We start from the raw sequence: 19837 nt of genomic DNA on the forward strand, positions 1-19837 counted from the left end.
TTGAGAAAGAAAAGTGGGAGGACATACGAATAAGAGGTGCCATGATCACGGCTAATAGCATGGAAGTTTTGAGAACTCTCTTGGTTTAAAAGAATCCCGGGGGTGGAGTCCAGCATTGTGGAGGAAGAAGTTACATATGAATACGATAATGCAGCCATTGAGAATGCACTCCTGAACCATAGGGAGGGAACACCAACCGAACACGTCAGGGATGAGTCCAACACAGTATCAAGGCCAACATCCAGAGAAGCCAACAACCGTGGCCATCCTATCAACTGAGATCCAAACCACGGCCCAGTCAGAGACTGAAATACTTTGTTTGCTGAACACCAGACCTTGGTGTAGACATTGTTTTATTTCCCTTGGTTTTTTTTTTTTTTTTTAAAAGGGAAGGGAAGTATTGGGCCACTCGGCCACTACTTTACATTGTATAAAGCCAGCATCCCGACGGCCGGGCATTGCCCGAGGGCTTAAATAAAGGTGCTTCAGCCACTCGGGGCAGAGCACGTAACCATGAGAGTTCCTGTGTCTGCATTTTTGTGTGGCCAAAGGCCTGAGTGGGGCCTGTGCATGTGACGCCTCTGAGGTCCAAGATTGGGGACACTGCATGCTAACTCACAAAAGTGCTTATTGACACTAACTTTCCACTTAATGTCCACTCACATACAAGTGCTTTTATTGCCAGTAGGCGCTAATCTAATCAGAGACAGCACAGTGGTGCGTGCATCTGGGCCCTAGTGAGAGTCTGCTATTTGATAATGCTCTATCTAGCCCTTGCCATCATCTGCTTTTTGGGTTGTATTTTACCAGTATTTTAATGGGTTTGATTTGTTTGCCAGTCAATACATTACAGTAACGAAACATTTGGAAAACGCCAGTACTCTCACAGAATGCAAAGTGAAGTAAAACATGAAATGTAAACAGGGGTACGTTGCAGACATCGACTATCTGAAGAGTATTTACAGTTACAGTTTAAGCCTATAAAAGGTATAAATAAACGGCTCAGTAAGGGCACGTTTTAAAATCACTTTTTAATTACTATCCGATCAGTGTGATGGTAGGACCAGCATCGCTTAACCCTGGGTCTCTCAGTAGACAATATGGTCCTTATAGCAACAAGGTCCAAGATAACTACTCATTGAGCCACTCCCTCACGCCGTCCTTTCCACGTTCTCTCACACCCCAGACCGTCAGCAGTAATCGCGATCTTAAACTCCCCCCTAGTGTCCCACTGATCCCACGTCCATCACCCTCAAGTTCTGCTCCTACGACTAGCCCAACTCCCTGCAATTGAAACCGTCCGCCCCAACCGCGCGAACGAAAACTGGGAGGCAAACAACCGCCCAAGTGAACCCCAGTTCGTCGTCGTTGTAGCTTGTTTGGATCGTTCCTTCAATAAAAACTAGACTGTACCGCTTAGTGACGGACAGCGACCATTGGGCTCAATTTATAGACGGTCAATGAAGGGACTAACCGCGGTGGAGAAAACAGCAGTAATAAAGTTATAACGCAATATCTTTCTTTATAGAAGATGTTGAGATAAATTAGAGTCGGAAAAAAAAGTGCTACGTTTATCAATAGGCGCTTGTTAGATTTCCAGAGACGTAGACGATAGCTGAGGGGAAATCTTTCACATTTGCGGTACTGGTAGGTGTACTCGGATACATCAAAGCAATTATAAACGTTGACTACGTCACTCAATTTTCAAGCGAGTGGCGCCATTTAACAGTCACCTGCCATAGAGCGATCGCCATGTTTAAGAACACCTTCCAGAGCGGATTCCTCTCCATCTTGTACAGTATTGGTAGTAAACCACTACAGATTTGGGACAAGAAGGTAGGTCAAAGGGCCACTGGGGAGGGTGAGTGGTGGGTGTCGTTCTGGGGAGGGTGTAGTGGAGGCGTTAATGAGAGTAAATATAGGCCTCTATTTCACCATGGGGGTGTTGGTGGCTGAAGAGGGAAAGTTGGTCAGTGATCAGTGGGAGTAATGGAATGTGAATGAATATGTGGACCTCTTTATTATATTATTAGACTAAATATTAGTCAGTGGTCAGTGTTTTATGTTAATTTCAGTTTCAGCCGTTTACATTTGCTTCATAAAAACGTCAGGCCACCCACGTTTAACACCAGACAAAACCAAAAACAAATGTGCCAGCATCTCAAAACAGCAAAGTGAGAGATTTTGATATTTTTTTCGAGGGAATGAATTTTCCCCACTAACGTTTAGTGAAACGAAAGTATTTTCAGGCTGAGGACAGCTAAAATAAAGCAATTTTTCTCTTAAAAAATCGGGAGTCTCCTAAGTGAATAGGCTTTTTATCGCCATGGTGTTCTACGTGCATGGAAATGCACTTTTTATACTAAATCAGACGACACCTAAGAAAGACATTTTTTTAATTAACATTGCGCACATGTTTCATTGCCTTGGTGATGAATGGCGCAGAGCAGGGTCGGCTCTAGTGATGTGCACAGTAGGCAGCGGTATAGGGACCAGCATCAGAGCACCACTATGGGCTAGGGGCCTCATGCAAGCTTCTGCCCAACAATATCTTTCTGGCTGTGTCACAGCAATGAGGTTTGAGTGCCTTCTGTCTTTCTAAGTTTAATAAATCAGTTATTTTAAACTGGGTAAAAATAACACTTGTTAGTTACAGCATTTAGAAATTGCAACTTACAAAGACGGACAAACGATGCAGACCAGCCATGCCAAAATCTTCTGACCCTTCGTAAGATAAACAAACTTCTCCAAAACCTCTGGCAATACTCTGTCACTGTTACTGGGGAAGATGATATGCACGTTAAACCAATACCAGTTTAATGTAGTAGTTAATGGAAAATTACATAATACATTTTTCAGTTAACTACAGAGATATGCTCTGTGGGTCCCTAAAACGTAATGGTTCTTTTGCAGTGAAACATTACCATGCACTTCAGTTCTGTTTTGGAGGCTTCTTTTTATTATATCCACGCAACCCTGGACACTAGACCACTGACCATCGGCTTTAGTCACAATTCTGTTGCATCAGGCTGTTGTAGTTTGGACTCTTGCTCTGGGCAAGACTACTGGTTCAAGGATGACAGTACTTATTTTTGTAGGTGACTATGCCTATCCTACAACAAGTTGCAACTGTAGTCCCAACCCTTCCGGCTCAATAGCAGTACCTCACCAACAACCCAAACAGTTAAAGGTGATTGGTGGCAGCCTTTACGCATAGACTCAGAAGTATGACATCTCAGGGAGTGTCCTGGTTAAACGGAGATTACCCCTTTCTCACAGATATATCATGTCTCAACCAAACACAGGCAATGACGAAGATGCAATAATGTTTCAATAGTTTTTATTTAATACAATGCGGTAAATAGCATGGGCGGCAATGATTAAGATAATGAACAGTGCAAGAAATAGAATTGTAAAGATGAGAGTCATAATTATGAAGACCCCCATCATCTTGCGTTAGCATGAAAAGACATAAAGTATGTAGTATGTCCTGGTACCCTATCATGATAGGTCTAACCTTCTACCTAGGGGAGAGCTGAGCATGTTAAACCTAATCTGCCAATACCATGTCCCTGGAAGGAGCCCTCAACCCTAGTTACCTTGAGTGAGGTCTCAAGCTCAGACTTCGGAAGAACACGAAGTCCGGGTCAGTGTCAAGGCGATGTGCAGCATCGATAGCAGCGATGGTATCTGGTTGGAATCCCTCTGATTATCTGTCTAAAGTGTGATGTATTTATACAGATCTACTTGGACCTCTGACGTAGGTTGTTCCAAAACAATAGATAACGCTGCATGCTTGGGACGGTAATTTCTAATGTGAGCACCTACAGTTTGTTTGTCTTTGTTGCATGAGTTGACGCCTTAGCGCGGTGACACTGACAACATAACTCTAAACAAAAAGGCCTAACTATAAACAAGGCAGCCATCTTAGAGGAATTAATTAAATAAATGGTCTAAGACAGAGCAAGCTAAGTAGGTTAAAAGTCACTAGGTGACGGGGACACGAGTCTGCAAGCCAAAGGCTAAGCTAACTCCTGTTATCCCATTAAAACAAACTAGGATTCACTACACCCTCCCTTTTGCCGTAACAAGTATGACACCAGTACTGGATGCCACCGAAGGTGAGGGAATCTAAAAAGCTAAAAAAACTGCTCTGGACTAAATGCGAAGAATAAAAACCAAAGTTAAAAACATAGTTAAAAATTGAACGTTTATAACATACTAAAGAGACTTAAAGTCAACCATGACAAGCACAGCAGGCCAAAGTAAATCATTGTGGCGTGGAACTATACTCATGATCTTGAAGACTAGCTCTGAAGTCACCTTGTAAAAGGTTATCAAAAAATGAGGCCAAATCGTCTGATGTAAGATCGATCACTTGGGCGGATGGATTCACGGAGCAAATGCGCGCAATAGTCTCATGTGCAGGTCCATCTGCATCAGTGCCATTGTCCGTAGATGGAAGAACCAACTCTGAATATTCTTAAGTGGCCTCGCGGATCAGCCTTAGTCCCATGGGGCACGACCGTGTATGAAACCTCATCGGGGACATCAGCAGTTCTTGGTCCACAGGAAATTGGCAGGACGGCAAGGCGCACAGTTGGCAAGTGTTCGAAGAAGCACCATATGCAGCGAAAGACAGGCTGCATGCACCAGAGGAATGGTCGAAATAACAATGACCAATTCCACTCTAGTTCCTCCAGCAAGGAAGCATCGAAGATCTGAACCATGCGTTCACGGCACAGTTGTGCTGGTGGCAGTGGCTCCATCGCTCAGTGTAGCTGCAAAGAAACAACCACTGCGAATCAGAAAAAATAGCAGTAGTATTCCACCAAATAATGCCAAAATTACAGGAAAGCCACCAAACACACCTGAAAAGAGTGAATGGATGGCCGACGGGATGACTCCGAAAATAGTCTGGAAGAGGGACACAAATCCAGACCCGACAGCCTTAAAGAAATGGACAATCCCAGTAGTGCTTGAGGCATTGAATGTTCTGGATACCAGCTCACCAAAGCGCTTGGGGAAGTTGGTATTTAAAAGGGATTGTATCTTGGCTGATGATCTCGCAATCTGGAGAACATACGTCTCTCTAGCGGATGTCAACACAACCTGTTTTTGAAACAGTAGCGCTTTTAGTCTACTCAGCTTTTCATAATTTATGTTAATAGTAGCAATGTGAGGCCACATTTCTTATACTTGTATCTCTTGTGTGGGGGGGAATAAAACATGTCCACAACACGTAACGACCTTAGAGACTGAAATTGTGTAGGCTATGCCCTGTCGCATGCCGCAACAGCTGTGATCGCTCAGCACCACATAACTGCCATTGGAAAGTACATGAAATGCTGGTCGAATCAAGAAGACAGGAGTACCCTTCAGAAAACAGGCCAAGTTCACGACCCCGCATTGCAGTGGCCGTGAAGGGACACCTGCTTGCAGATCATAGAATGACTAACAGTAGTCTCACATTCGCTTCCGTTAAGAAAGACCTCTGTTTCGCTGTTCAGACATTTATAATCAAAAGGCAACTCCCACTATTCCTTAATATAGCTATCACCCAAACGCTCATACCTGCCCACGGCAAGATGTTTCAAGCATTTCAAAAAACGAAAGGTGGATATGGGCAGATTAATAATGCCATCTATGAGCCAGACAGTCGAAGGACTCTCTGCAATCTTAAAAGGCAAAGTTTCCAACTTCTCTATATGAAGCATGGTGAAACTCGCTTCCCTTTTAGCCATAGCCTGTTGTTTCTCGGATAGATTGAAAGCAGCGAACAGTTCACTACCGGTAATGTATCTCCATGGAACACAGCCCTTTTTCTATGTTTGTAATGTCCAACCAAGCTGAATAATAGAACGCAGCTGACTCTGTCCATGGTATAAACGGGACATGTCTGACTGAATAATATCAATCGTAGACGACACTATGTTTGTGAGTGAATAAATTCTGTTGGACAGGGTATTCATGCCGTTATCCACAACTCCCAGAGCCTTTTCTAGGTTTTCCTTATCTATCTATCTTAAACATGCAGCGGCTTCTATCTGAGAAAGTTTCCATATCTCATTATACATAGCATATAAAGATCTTTTAGAGCGCTGTTTCCTAGGACCTAACAGGAAGTCCTGCAAGTCTATATCTTCCAAAAGTGTGTTCAGGTGTTCATTAACTGCGGCTCACGTGTTAGACTGTACCCATTGTTGACAAAGTTTACCCGCACTGTATGTAGTAACTATCCCCGTGTGTTGACCTGAGATGAAGCGAGGATCTGGCCGGCTAATCTTAAAACCCCCCGAGGAGTTTAAAAAACGAGCCTGACATACATTGGTGTCTATTGGCCATACTAACCACCCGCCGGGGCTGGAAAGTGAAGAATTATAGGTACCGGCCTAAACTTTTTGTTGTGTTATGGAATTCTCGACATACGTGCGTATGTCGAGAATTCTACATTCGAGAGGGAGACGGTTAGAAGATACGGGAAAGGACGGAAGACGGAGGTGGGCGAGGGAGCGTTTCTGTGCTGCGCTGTTGCGGTATTTATCTGAATAAACATTTTACAATAACATTTCCTCGGGAGCAACTATCATTATTACACTTTTGCATCTAGCTCTTCTTCTGTGTTATTCAGAAAGAATTGCCAACCCATGAATTTAGCCGGTGTGGGGATACCGGGCGTGTTCATTTCTTTTATTTTTGCTAACCCGAGGCAGGACGTCTGTCGAGCAGTGTCATTCAAAAAAATAATTTGTGCAGGAATCAGGCATGCTCTAAACAAGGCTTCCCTACCCTGTATTGCCAATCCTGTGTCCCCCATACACTCTTTAAATCAATATTGTTCCTCCAGTGTATGTAACCTTCAATGGTAAGACGTGAAACAAAGGCATCTGAATATATCAGTTTTGTATCTGTTAGCTAAATTTTCCTGATTTTTGAACGAGACAATTTGAAAAAATATGACTCGGAGTTTCTTGAGTCATGCCCCAAAATATACGTGAATTTTTCGAAATAATTTTTTGGGCTCCCCACTGGTGGCGTTGAACAATGTTCCCACTGTGTTTAATTCAGTACAGGTCTATGTCTAGTTGCACGGTGCAGGTAGTAATGTCCCCAATTATTGTAGCCGAACATTTCCCCATAATTAATTGTATTTACATATACATCATCACTTTCAAATATTGAATAGTCCTTCATTTCAGTTAAGATACTATCAACTGTCTGGACATCCCAATCATCAGATACTCCGCCCTCCCCATGGTCAAGGAGGAATTTATAGCATTGTTGGACATTGTAGCATAGTCCATTGTATTGTTATTCACTCTGTTCTGAAGAGGAATGTCCTGTTGGGTAGTCAGAGGGGATCGGCAACTATCCAAGGGACCTCTGGGTCTACTGGGCAGGTCAGCCACATGGTGTAGTTTGACATTGTCAACTGAAAAAAATCTGTTTCCTCAGGAACCAGGCAACAGTGGTAAGATTACAGTTCTGGTACCTTGTATTCCCAAGACTCAGACTGGTGCTCTGTAGGATGGACAGAATTCCTTCTTTACAGCAATCTTTTCACGAACCAGATCCCCAACTTTAGGAATCCAGCCAGTGGGTGTTGTTGAAATATCCCTTATTCCTAAAGTGGCAGCCCTGGTGGATGATTTTTCATCTCAAAATTGTTGAAGCTCCTGTAAGACAGTGAGACTTTCATTTATGTCTAAAGGTGTTTCTGCTGCCACCATACCAGAACAATCAACATCTGGGACATACATAGGTATCCCAAAGAGAACTTCATAGGGAGTTCGTCCCCTCAAGGACCGTCTTGGCAGATTATTCAGTGCTCTCTGGACCCCATATAGGTGATGAAGCCAGCTGCGGCCAGAACCTAATACTCTAGCTGTTAAGGACTGCTTTAGATCACAGTTCCACCTCTCCACGACAAATTTTCCTCGGGATGGTATGGTGAGGAGTAATGGAGTTCAACACCCATTGTCCCCATGGTGTCAGAGAAGTTGCCCACTGAATCCAGCGTGGGTGTAATGCTTTAGCGTTAGGAACGCTCGCTTTGGTGACGGCCTCTAGTGCCGGTTCTGGGGTAACGACAATGATGCGTTTCCCCTGGGCAAGTGGTCTCTCTTTTATGACAGCCATTTCAACTGCAGTTAGAATTTTATCTATGGACGCAAAGCGTTGCTCTGCATTCAAGTATAAATGAGATTTATATGCTATGGGCACCGTGTCATCCTCATTGAAGGTGACATACGTGAACCGAAGGGCACCAGCAATTATTCGGATGACCAAATTTTTCTTGTTGTCACAGGTGTGTAGGTGTTTGGCTTCTAGCAGGTCCTGTTGCAAAGGATGCATGTATGTTCAGCTGTCCAGTATCTGCTAGAAAAGTTTGGACGTATTAAGTCATATAGTGGCTTGATGCGTTGTGCATAGTCAGGAATGTATGTTCTGCCAACATTAAAGAAACCAAGTAAAGACTGTAGTTTCCTTAGCGTATTTGGTGGGTGCAGTTGTGCCCACTTTTCTAGGAAGTGCGGGGCCAGGCTCTTTCCTTCGTTCGATAGCTCACATCCCAGGAACAGTACACTGAGAAAGGCGATCTTACTTTTATTAAAGTTGAATTTATAACCGACTTCAGCAAACCCCAAAATTATTCGATCGACTCTCACAAGATGAATGTTCAGGTCGTCGCCTGTGAGATAAATGTCATCCACATAGGATAACGCCTCAGGATCAATATCATGTAATATTGACGTTACTCGGGCTGAGAACAGACCTGGGCTGTTCTTATAGCCTGGGGTAAACGGCAAAAGCGTTTTTGTGAGCCAAATGAGAATGAACTACTTTCCTCCGCTAAATTCTAGCAGAAGAACCCGTTGGATATATCCAACGTTGTTTTATAACATTTGCGCACTATGTTATTTATCAGTGCCGTGCTATGTGAATTTTTGTATAGCATATGTATGGGTATGGCTGTTTAAATGTCTGTAATCTAAGACTATTCTATATGAATGGTCTGGCTTTGCAACCGGGAATAACAGGTTATTCATTGCAGAGGCACAGGGCTCAACCACCCCCTGACATTCCAGTTGAGTGAGGCTCTCCCTCACCGGAGCATTCGCCTCATGTTTAACTGGATATTGCGGCTGAGGCTGGGGTATGGTCCTGATGGGTATTATATGACGTGGAGAGTCCCTGTCCCACCCTACATGATTGCGATATAATGCAGGTGCCTGCGCTAGAGCCCAACTGACAGCGTAGGCTTCCTTTTTAGCCGCTGGAACAAGATTAGAGAAACAAGGCAAAATGACATTTTCCCCACGTGGGAGCTTACGAACGTGTTCGGGCGGCCAATCTCTTTCGGCCAATAGGATGTCGCAATTAAGTGCGTCCCAAAAGATCAGACCGATGGTGCGTTTCACGTCTCCCTCAATTTGGATCTTTAGATCATAAAGTCTGTCTGGTGGGAGTACATGCCCGTCCGCTGTTTCAACTGCAACAAAATCGCTAGTTGCTGTTGCATCCAGATGTTCTTTCAGACTCTGGCGACATATCGTGACCTCTGCTGCGCTGTCTAGCAGTGTCACTGCCCACCTCTTGTTCTTCAGCAAAGTTCTCAAGTGTATTGGTATTTTTAAGTGATAGTGCTGCCACCTTTTTCTTTTTAAACTGTGGCTTTTGTTGCAAAGTCTTCTCTTCTTTTTTTTAACTGTAGACTGTGGTGAGTCTTTCTTTTGTTTCACGTAGTCCGGACGTCGGTCGGGACGGCCCCCTCTCTCGCTACGCCTATCCGGAGCGTCCTGAAAGGAACGAGAGGGATGTGACTCAGTATATCTATCAGGAGTTCTAATATTCTCCCTATTTCTGAGAGTATATCTCCTTTTGGAGTTCTCCGGGTGTGGACAATCTGCTCTCTGCTTCTGTCTTTCTTTAAATTGTTTTGGCTTCTCCCAGCGCTTTTTCGAACTTTCTTGTGTCTGTTTAGTACCTTCTTTAGGGGTGGTACTGTGTACTTCCAATTTCTTTGGCTTGGCTCCCAAACTATCCCGTCCTATACTAGTATAGGTATCGGAAATAATTTTTGGTAGCTGTCTCTCTTGTTCCAAATGTGGAGTTTCTCGTAGACGCTGGCGTATAGCCAGTGCTACCACTTCCCCTTTAATGTTACTGAGTATTATTGAGGATACCGCGTCAAAATTACGCATCAATTTCATCCCCAAATCTAGGGCAGGTGCTGCCCCATGCTCATTCTAAATTTGTTTTAACACTTCCGGTAAATTGGCAAGTGTGGGGGTAACATGTGTGGTAGTGTATATTGCAGCGAAGACTGTACCCCATGTGGCACAGTCATCCACTGAGGGAACCATCCCAAAGAACAAGAACATTGTTAGAATTCTATGTTTCTCCTGTGGTCCGTATGGGGAATCACAGCTTCCAGCTAATTTGTTTTCTGGGCTATCCAGAATGGTATTTTCTCCCGTTCTGTGGGTACTTTACCTATAATAGTATATACTGTTTGTGGATTAATCCCAGTAGTCAATTAGTATCCAGCAGGTGCTGGTGCTGCTAGACGCGCTGGTGTTGTGTTCAAAGTCCTCATTACGAACTGAACAAGCCTTTTATATAATGTTACAATTTCATTATATAAGTTTCACAGATCTGCTACTTGCATATTTTGTATATCTGGGTGAGGTGTGTATGTGGCAAACATAGGCCATGTTGGTCCGTCATTACTTAAAGGACCTAATCGCACTCATTGTATAACATGTGGTAGGGCGCCTTCAAACCAGTTCTGATGCTTTTGATAGGTGAGCGGTGTTTCGAGATACTGGTATGCTTGGTACCGTTGAGGTACATTAGCAATTCTGTATGTGTGAAATGTGACTGACCTGGCGTCTTTCTCAGGAAAGGTGACCCAGGCATAGAACGTTTCTGTTTGGTGAGCTTCATTAGCTTCTACCATGAAAGTGACGCCCGCCCTCTTCTCTTAAGCCATGCGCTACTGGATGTAATGTTAATGCTTGTCTAGCATTTTTCGGGAATGTCTGTCCATATTTAAAATGAAGAAAGAGAGAAAAAAAATGTCTTCCTGTGTTGGAACACCAAGTGGGGAGTCTATTCCTTTTTATGAGTTCGAGCTCGAACAACCTACAGCCTAATCAGCTGTTCCCTGTTCAGCTGAGGAGGATTTCCCAAAGACCACGGACGTCTCCATATAATGGTACTTAGAGTACCTGTCGTTTGTGAGACAGTGATAATCGGGATACCCGTAAATTAGTGCCTAAACACCATCGTTGGTGGTGTCATGTCGTAGTTTGGACTCTTGCTCTGGGCAAGACTGCTGGTTCAAGGATGACAGTACTTATGTTCGTAGGTGACTATGCCTATCCTACAACAAGTTGCAACTGTAGTCCCAACCCTTCTGGCTCACTAGCAGTACCTCACCAACAACCCAAACAGTTAAAGGTGATTTTTGGCAGCCTTTACGCATGGACTCAGAAGTATGACATCTCAGGGAGTGTTGTGGTTAAACAGAGATTACCCCTTTCTCACAGATATATCATGTCTCAACCAAACACAGGCAATGACAAAGATGCAATAATGTTTCAATAGTTTTTATGTTTTACAATGCGGTAAATCGCATGGGCTGCAATGGTCAAGATAATGAACAGTGCAACAAATAGAATTGTAAAGACGAGAGTCATAATTATGAAGACCCCCACCATCTTGCGTTAGCATGGAAAGACATAAAGGGGATCATTCTGACCCTGGCGGTCATGGACCGCCAGGGCCAACGACCGCGGAAGCACCGCCAACAGGCTGGCGGTGCTTCCTGGCCAATTCTGACCGTGGCGGTAAAGCCGCGGTCAGAAAAGGGAAACCGGCGGTTTCCCGCCGGTTTTCCCCTGGCCATAGGAATCCTCCATGGCGGCTTTCCTGGCGGTTCTTACCGCCAGGAACAGGATGGCGGGAACAGGTGTCGTGGGGCCCCTGGGGGCCCCTGCACTGCACATGCCACTGGCATGGGCAGTGCAGGGGCCCCCTCACAGGGCCCCATAATGATTTTCAGTGTCTGCTTAGCAGACACTGAAAATCGCGACGGGTGCCACTGCACCCGTCGCACCCCAGCAACTCCGCCGGCTCCATTCGGAGCCGGCTTCATCGTTGCTGGGTCTTTCCCGCTGGGCGGGCGGCCTTTTGGCGGTCGCCCGCCCGCCCAGCGGGAAAGTCAGAATGACCGCCGCGGTCATTTGACCGCGGTGCGGTCTTCTGGCGGGGGAACTTTGGCGGGCGGCCTCCGCCGCCCGCCGAAGTTGGAATGACCCCCAAAGTATGTAGTATGTCCTAGTACCCTATCATGATAGGTCTAACCTTCTTCCTACAGGAGAGCTGGGCATGTTAAACCTAATCTGCCAGTGCCATGTCCCTGGAAGGAGCCCGCAAGCCTGGTTACCTTGAATGAGGTCTCGAGCTCAGACTTCGGAAGAACTCGAAGTCCGGGTCAGCGTCAAGGTGATGTACAGCATCGATAGCAGCAATGGTATCTGGACAGAATCCCTCTGATTATCTGTCTAAAGTGTGATGTATTTATACAGATCTACTTGGACCCATGACGTAGGTTGTTCCAAAACAATAGATAACGCTGCATGCTTGGCACAGTAATTTGTAATTTGAGCACCTACATTTTGTTTGTCTTTGTTGCATGAGTTGACGCCTTAGCGCAGTGATACTGATAACATAACTCTAAACAAAAAGGCCTAACTATAAACAAGGCAGCCATCTTAGAAGAATTAATTAAATAAATGATCCAAGACAGAACAAGCTAAGTAGGTTAACAGTCACTAGGTGACGGGGGCATGAGTCTGCAAGCCAAAGGCTAAGCTAACTCCTGTTATCCCATTAAAACAAACTAGGATTCACTACAAGGCCATCACCTAACACCCCACAGTGGGGATCTTTTGCTATCCAGAAAGCATGTGTGTAGGAGGCTGGTTTGTAGTGGGTACCTAAGGTACTTACATCTTATACCAGGTCCAGTTATCCCTTATTAGTGAAATGTAGGCAGTGTTTTAGCAGCTTAGGCTGTCTAGAGGTAGCTGTAGCAGAGCAGCTTAGGCTGAACTAGGAGACTTGCAAAGCTCCTGCAATACCACTATAGTTACACTACTTATACACAATAAAAGACAATACTCAGTGTTACCAAAAATAAAGGTACTTTATTTTAGTGACACAATGCCAAAAATATCTTAGAGGCAATACTCCTTCTGGAGGTAAGTATTATATGCAATATGTACACTAGAAACCAAAACCAGGTAAGTAAATAGTCATAGAATAGTGCAAACAGTAGAAAATACAACATGAAATAGGCCTAGGGGGAACACAAACCATATACTAAGAAAGTGGAATGTGAACCACAAATTCCCCCCTAGGCACGTGTAGTGTGTAGAGGGGCCCTGGGAGTGTAAGAAAACACCAAAGGTAAAAAAAGTACCCCACCTCAGAGCCCAGGAAAGTAGAAGTAAAAGAACTGCAAGTTTTCTCAGGGCACACTACAAGTTGTGATAAGAGATATTGCAAGACCCAAGCAAGACTGTAATCATCAACTGGTGGATTCCTGGACCTGAAGACCTGTGAAGAGAGGAGACCAAGTCCCGAATTCGCAGAAGATTCCAGGAAGGACAGGAACCCCTGCCAACCTAGAAGATGGTGCAAAAGTGGATTCTCCGGTTAGAAGAAGAATACAGAAGAGCCAAAGAAGGTGGCTCTGGGTTCCTGCGTGGTGCAGGAGATGTCCCACGTCGAGCTGTTGGATGCAGGCTGTTTGCGTAGCTGGATTCTGGCAACAAGCCTTGGTTCAAGCAAGTTTGCGGTTTGTGTCAAAATTGCGCCGCCTGGACCCAGGAGGGACCTGGGTGTCTCAACTCGGACTGAGGAGACAGAGGGGGCTCTCAGCACTGGAGAGAGGCCACAGAAGACTAGGCAGCACCCATGTTGCAAATGCTGGCTGGAGTTGAAGTTGCAGGTCACAGGAGTCGTCCTGGATACTTTGTTGCAGGTACAGCGGTTCCTGGAGCAGTCTGTGGTTGATCTGACGTTCAGAAGCTGAAGCAGAGGATTCCTGGAGGAGTCTTGCAAGCTCAATCTGGGAAACACCCAGAGGACTGACCCTAAATTGTCCTGAGAGGGGGATTGGCTACCTACCTAGGTATGCACCTATAGGGAGGGGTCTCTGATGTCACCTGCTGGCACTGGCCACTCAGAGGTCTCCAGAGTGTCGCCACACCTTGGAATCCAAGATGGCTAACACCAGGGACACACTGGATGAGCTCTGGGAACCACCCCTGGGGTGGTGATGGACAGGGGAGTGGTCACTCCTCTTTCCTTTGTCCAGTTTCGTGCCAGAGCACGGACTGGGGATCCCTGAACTGGTGTAGACTGGCTTATACAAGGAGGGCACCATCTGTGCCCTTCAAAGCATTTCCAGAGGCTCTGGGAAGCTATCCCTCCCAAGCCTGAAACACCTATTTCCAAAGGGAGAGGGTGTAACACCCTCCTCCCAAAGGAAATATATTGTTCTGCCTTCCTGGGACTGAGCTGCTCAGACACCAGGAGGGCAGAAACCAGTCTGTGAGGTGCAGCAGCTTGGGCCACAGTGGAAACCTCAGAGAACTGGTTTGGCAGTACTGGGGGTCCATTGTGGAGCCCCCTGGATGCAAGAGATTGCCCTCCCCATACCATATTTAGAATGGGGGGACAATTCCATGATCTTTGACACCTCACATGGCTATATCCGGAGTTACCATTATGAAGCTACATATATGTATTGACATATATGTAGTGCACGTGTGTAATGGTATCCCCAAACTCACGAAGTCCGGGGAATTGGCCCTGGACAGCGTGGGGGCACCTTTGCTAGTGCAAGGGTGCCCTCACACTTAGTAACTTTGCACCTAGCCTTCATTAAATGAAGTTAGACATATAGGTGACTTATACATTACTTAAGTGCATTGAAAATGGCTGTGAAGTAGTGTGTGCACTATTTCACTCAGGCTGCAGTGGCAGTCCTGAAGAAAAATTTGTCTGAGCTCCTTATGGGTGGCAAAATAAATGCTGCAGCCCATATGGATCTTCTGGGACCCCAATGCCCTGGGTGCCTAGGTATCATATACTAGGGACTTATGAGGGGGGTCCAGTGTGCCAATTGTAATTGTAATATGAAGTCACTAAACTATAGTGACTAATTTGGTAAGTAGGGAGAGCATAAGCACTGGAGTTCTGGTTAGCAGAACTTTGGTGACACAGTTAAGCATACTGACAACACACACATTAGGCCACAAACTATGAGCACTGGGGTCCTTGCTAGCAGGATCCCACTGAGACAGGCAAAGCACACTGACAAACAGGCAGAAATTGGGGGTAACATGCCAAGAAAGATGGTACTTTCCTACAATGTGTCTGCATTTTAATTTCACATACATGCTTAATCTATGAATATAGCAGACATGGGAACACACCTTTGGCATCAGTTTCCTGACAGCACCACCCCTTGAAGGGCAGTTCTCTGACCGTGGCTTGCTTGGATATTTCTGATAAATATTTTTAAGAGACATGTTCTTTGTCCATTATTTTGCGTTTCCCAAGATCTTTCATGAGACCATAACTCTTCCTGGCAACAAATAATAGAACTTACCTCCTTCTGTCTTTCCATCTACAATATTCTTGACCTCAAGTTCTTCCTGCTCTTCTGTCTCTATTAGTGAAGGTGGATCCTTCAACCTAAGTTCAGGAGCACAGATTTTCAGTATAGAAATGTGGAACACTGGCTAGATCCTAAACCCCAGAAAAACAATAACTTCACAACCTGTAGGGCTTATCACCTTAGCCACTAAATATTATCCAAGGAATTGCGGTTGTCATTTCCTGTCCTTTTAATTGTAGGCATCTAGGCAAAAGCCACACAATATTCCCAAAATCAAATTGATGGCCTTCTTTTCCTATCTGGTCGTACCTTAAAGATTTTGTTGGTCCTTTACGTTTTCTTACCCTTTTCCAGAACCTCATGTAAGTGTTTATCAAATTGTCCTTTTGCTGGCACTGGCAGGTGTCCTTCAGTGATCAAAAATCTTTGATGCCTACCATAGTCATAAAGAATGATGTAAAACATGTTGAAAGTTTCACTTGGTCATTGTGTACAATGCTGCTGTCTATCCTAAATCCGATCAAGTTTCCTCCTTATCGACCAAATATGAGCAAAGGTACCTTTCTGATTTTTGATTAGCTCCTTCAGTTTGACCATCTGTTTTTGGGTAATAAGTAATGGAGTAAGTAGTTCGACTCTATTCTCAATTAGCTATTTTTGGCCAAAAATGTAATAAAAACTGCCATCCACCATCCAGTATTATCACAGATGAAATTCCACACATACATATTTCAAGTTAAATGAATCAATCTACCAATTGTCTTGCATCCGGTTGATTTATTTTAAGTATATACTATAACTAGTTTTAGTAAAAGTGACCACTAACAGTAATATAGATTTATGGCCTTTACTAAAATGAAGGTCTACAACCCATTCCAGAGTAATGGTATTCAGAAGACGTAGTGCTGTGAATAAAGGTTGAAAAAACTCTGAGGCGATGTCTATCGGGCTTAGCTCATGCAAACACTTTGCAAGATAAAACATATTCTTTCACATCTTTACTCATATCTGGCCACCAGAAGTACCTTTTCATTAACTATTGTGTCATATATTCCTCTATGTCCTGTAGTAAATTGTCATGGCATTGTTGCAAGGCATTTTGTTGTATCTCTTTTGTGGGCTAATTAGGGTCTTACCATGGTCAGGCAATCCTCTTATGGCTCTACTGTTATCTTCTTTAAGTCATTCTAAACTCTTTGCGTATCTGTCATTGCCTTGCATATTTCTTCTTTGATTTTCATAGCTGTAATCATACAAATAAAATTCCTTTCAGGTCATATCAGTTTATTCCTGAATCAACAGTCTTTTCTTCTCTTTCGTTCTCCTGGATGAGGCATGCATGCAGTTTACTATTCTTATCCCAGGAGGATAAGTAATCACAACGTTATAATCTGCAAAACACAATGACCAATGTAACTAAGGTCCTCATTACAACCCTGGCGGTCGGTGATAAAGCGGTGGTAATACTGCCAACAGGCCGGCGGTAACAAAAATGGCATTATGACCACGGCAGAAACCGCTCAGAGAGACAGCCACTTTAACACACTGACCGCCACAGCGGTAGCAACAAGCACTGCAGTGGTAATCACCAACAGCCAGGTGGAAGACACTGAACCGCCCACTGTATTACAACAGGCCTATCCGCCACCTATTCCGGGGTGGTACCAACAACATCAAAAGCACGGTAGAAACAGTACACAGAAAGCAAAGGACTCCGCCCTGGAGACACAAGGAAGAACCACGCCGTCATGAAGCCTGAGTTGCAGGTGTTCCCCATGCTCGTTTATCTCCTTCACTATGAATACCAACGTCGGCGAAGACGACCATGGTGAGTACTGCCGCCTAGCAGACAGGGGAGTGGGGGAGGAAAAAAAGAGTGACACACACACACAACACCCCCACCCTCAACACCATACACATAACCATATGCAGTAACATTACATATTCACCCCGTACCCCTCTGGAATAATGCAAGGACAAAAGGAATTGATTAAAGTGAGTGTAATAATATAAAAATGTAGAAAATCATGCTTCATAATCAAAACAGTATATACATATATACAAATGGAGGGACACTACCCTATCCACAATGTCCATGGGCCACAGGGCCACATCACATAGGCCAATGCCCAACTTGACTCCTGCAACAACATGGAGAGAACACTGCAGGGGCATCAAGTCAAAAATACACAGGCACCAGAGGGGGACGGGGGGCTCCTCACCCGGAAGATGGTACAACACCACTGGTCCTGGAGGGGGCTACATGCCCCGTGCGATGCCCTGGGGAGTGCAAGGCCAGAGTCTCTCAAGGGGGTGGTTTGCCCACTGCTTGGTCCTGGGGAGTGCAAAGCCACAGTCTCTTAAGTGGGTGGTTTGCCCACTGCTTGGTCCTGGGGAGTCCAGGGCCACAGTCTCTCAAGTGGGTGGTTTGCCCACTGCTTGGTCCTGGGGAGTGCAAAGCCACAGTCTCTCAAGTGGGTGGTTTGCCCACTGCTTGGTCCTGGGGAGTGCAAGGCCCCAGTCTCTCAAGTGGGTGGTTTGCCCACTGCTTGGTCCTGGGGAGTGCAAAGCCCCAGTCTCTCCAGTGGGTGGTTTGCCCATTGCTTGGTCCTGGGGAGTGCAAAGCCCCAGTCCCTCAAGTGGGTAGTTTGCCCACTGCTTGGTCCTGGGGAGTTCAAGGCCACAGTCTCTCAATTGGATGGCTTCACTGGAGGGGGCCTTGTGCCCAGTGTGCTTCATCCTGGCAAGGATGGGGTGAGTGGATGGCTTCTTTCACTGGTTCTGGAGGGGGTCTGGTGCCCAGTGTGCTTTATCCTGGCAAGGATGGGGTGAGTGGATGGCTTCTTCCACTGGTTCTGAAGGGGGGCCTGGTGTACAGTGTGCTTCATCCTGGCAAGGATGGGGTGAGTGGATGGCTTCTTCCACTAGTTCTGGAGGGGGCCTGGTGCCCAGTGTGCTTCACCCTGGCAAGGTGGGGGTGAGTGGATGGCTTCTTCCACTGGTTCTGGAGGGGGCCTGGTGCCCAGTGTGCTTTATCCTGGCAAGGATGGGGTGAGTGGATGACCTCTTCCTCTGGTTCTAGAGGGGGCCTGGTGCCCAGTGTGCTTCATCCTGGCAAGGATGGGGTGAGTGATGGCTTCTTCCACTGGTTCTGGAGGGGGCCTGGTGCCCTGTGATGCAGCACTTGGGGAGTGCAAGGTCACAGTCTCTCACCTGGGTGTCACAGCCACAGGATTTGCAGGGACCAGGACGCTCTACAGTCCATGGAGGCAGGACTACACACTGCCCGACGGTGGTGACGGCTGCTCAGTGGTGGCAGTGGCGGTGCTGGTGTCAGTGCTGGCAGTGGTAGTGGGAGGCTGTAGCCCTTCCCCTGCAGCCTCGGACGGCTGCCCACTAGGGCTGCTGCTACTGGCAGTGGTGCTGGTGGCGGTGCTGGCAGTGGTGGTGGGAGGCTCCAGCCCTTCCCCTGCAGCCTCATATGGCTGCCCACTCGGGCTGCTGCTGCTGGCAGTGGTGCTGGTGTCGAGAATGTCAGTGGTGGGGGGAGCCTCCAGCCCTTCCCCTGCAGCCTTGGACGGCTGAACCGCCATGGTTGGTGTTGGGGGCTCAGAATCAGTCCCAGCACCAGGCCTCCTGTCCGTCCTGCCTGCAGGGGCAGCCCCCTTGGCAGCTGGTGGTGCCCCCTTCCCCTTGGCAGCTGGTGGTGCCTCCTTGCTCTTGCCCTTGGTTGGCAGCTGGTGGTGCCTCCTTGCCTTTCCCCTTGGCAGCTGGTGCAGGCACACTGTCAGTGCTGATGGCTGGTTCCCTGGAGCCTCTCTTACCTGCAGTAGCTGCCAACACTACTGTGGCCGTGGACTGGGCCTGAGGTGCTCGGCTGGGTTCTGACCACCCTGGTTTGACATGAAGGATGGGAGGGTAGGGGTAGGGAAGAGGTCAACGGCGGAGACTAAAAGCTTCTTAGGGACACTGGGACGGGAAGAGGGTGAAGGTTTGGGAGTGGAGGAAGAAGGAGTGGTTGTAGGAGGGGGTCTGTCTGCTGTGTTTGGGTGCAGGTGCATGGGCTGGATGCTGTTGTGAGGTGGATGGCTGTTGGGTGTTTAGTGCTTACGTTTGTGTACTTTGGGAGGAGGGGGC

The 19837-nt window shown here is 46.2% G+C and overlaps 1 protein-coding gene across 1 annotated transcript in view; it reads left to right on the top strand.

Annotated features, from left to right (window-relative positions):
- The first annotated feature begins 1752 nt into the window (after positions 1-1752).
- CFAP20 (cilia and flagella associated protein 20) overlaps positions 1753-19837 on the top strand; it is a 343468-nt gene continuing 325383 nt past the window's right edge. Inside the window, exon 1 of the mRNA XM_069215996.1 lies at positions 1753-1836. Within this exon, the coding sequence (XP_069072097.1) occupies positions 1753-1836 (84 nt within the window). The remainder of the gene's footprint in view (positions 1837-19837) is intronic.

Source organism: Pleurodeles waltl, chromosome 12 (assembly GCF_031143425.1).
Source record: "Pleurodeles waltl isolate 20211129_DDA chromosome 12, aPleWal1.hap1.20221129, whole genome shotgun sequence".
NCBI classification, from domain to species: Eukaryota; Metazoa; Chordata; class Amphibia; order Caudata; family Salamandridae; genus Pleurodeles; species Pleurodeles waltl.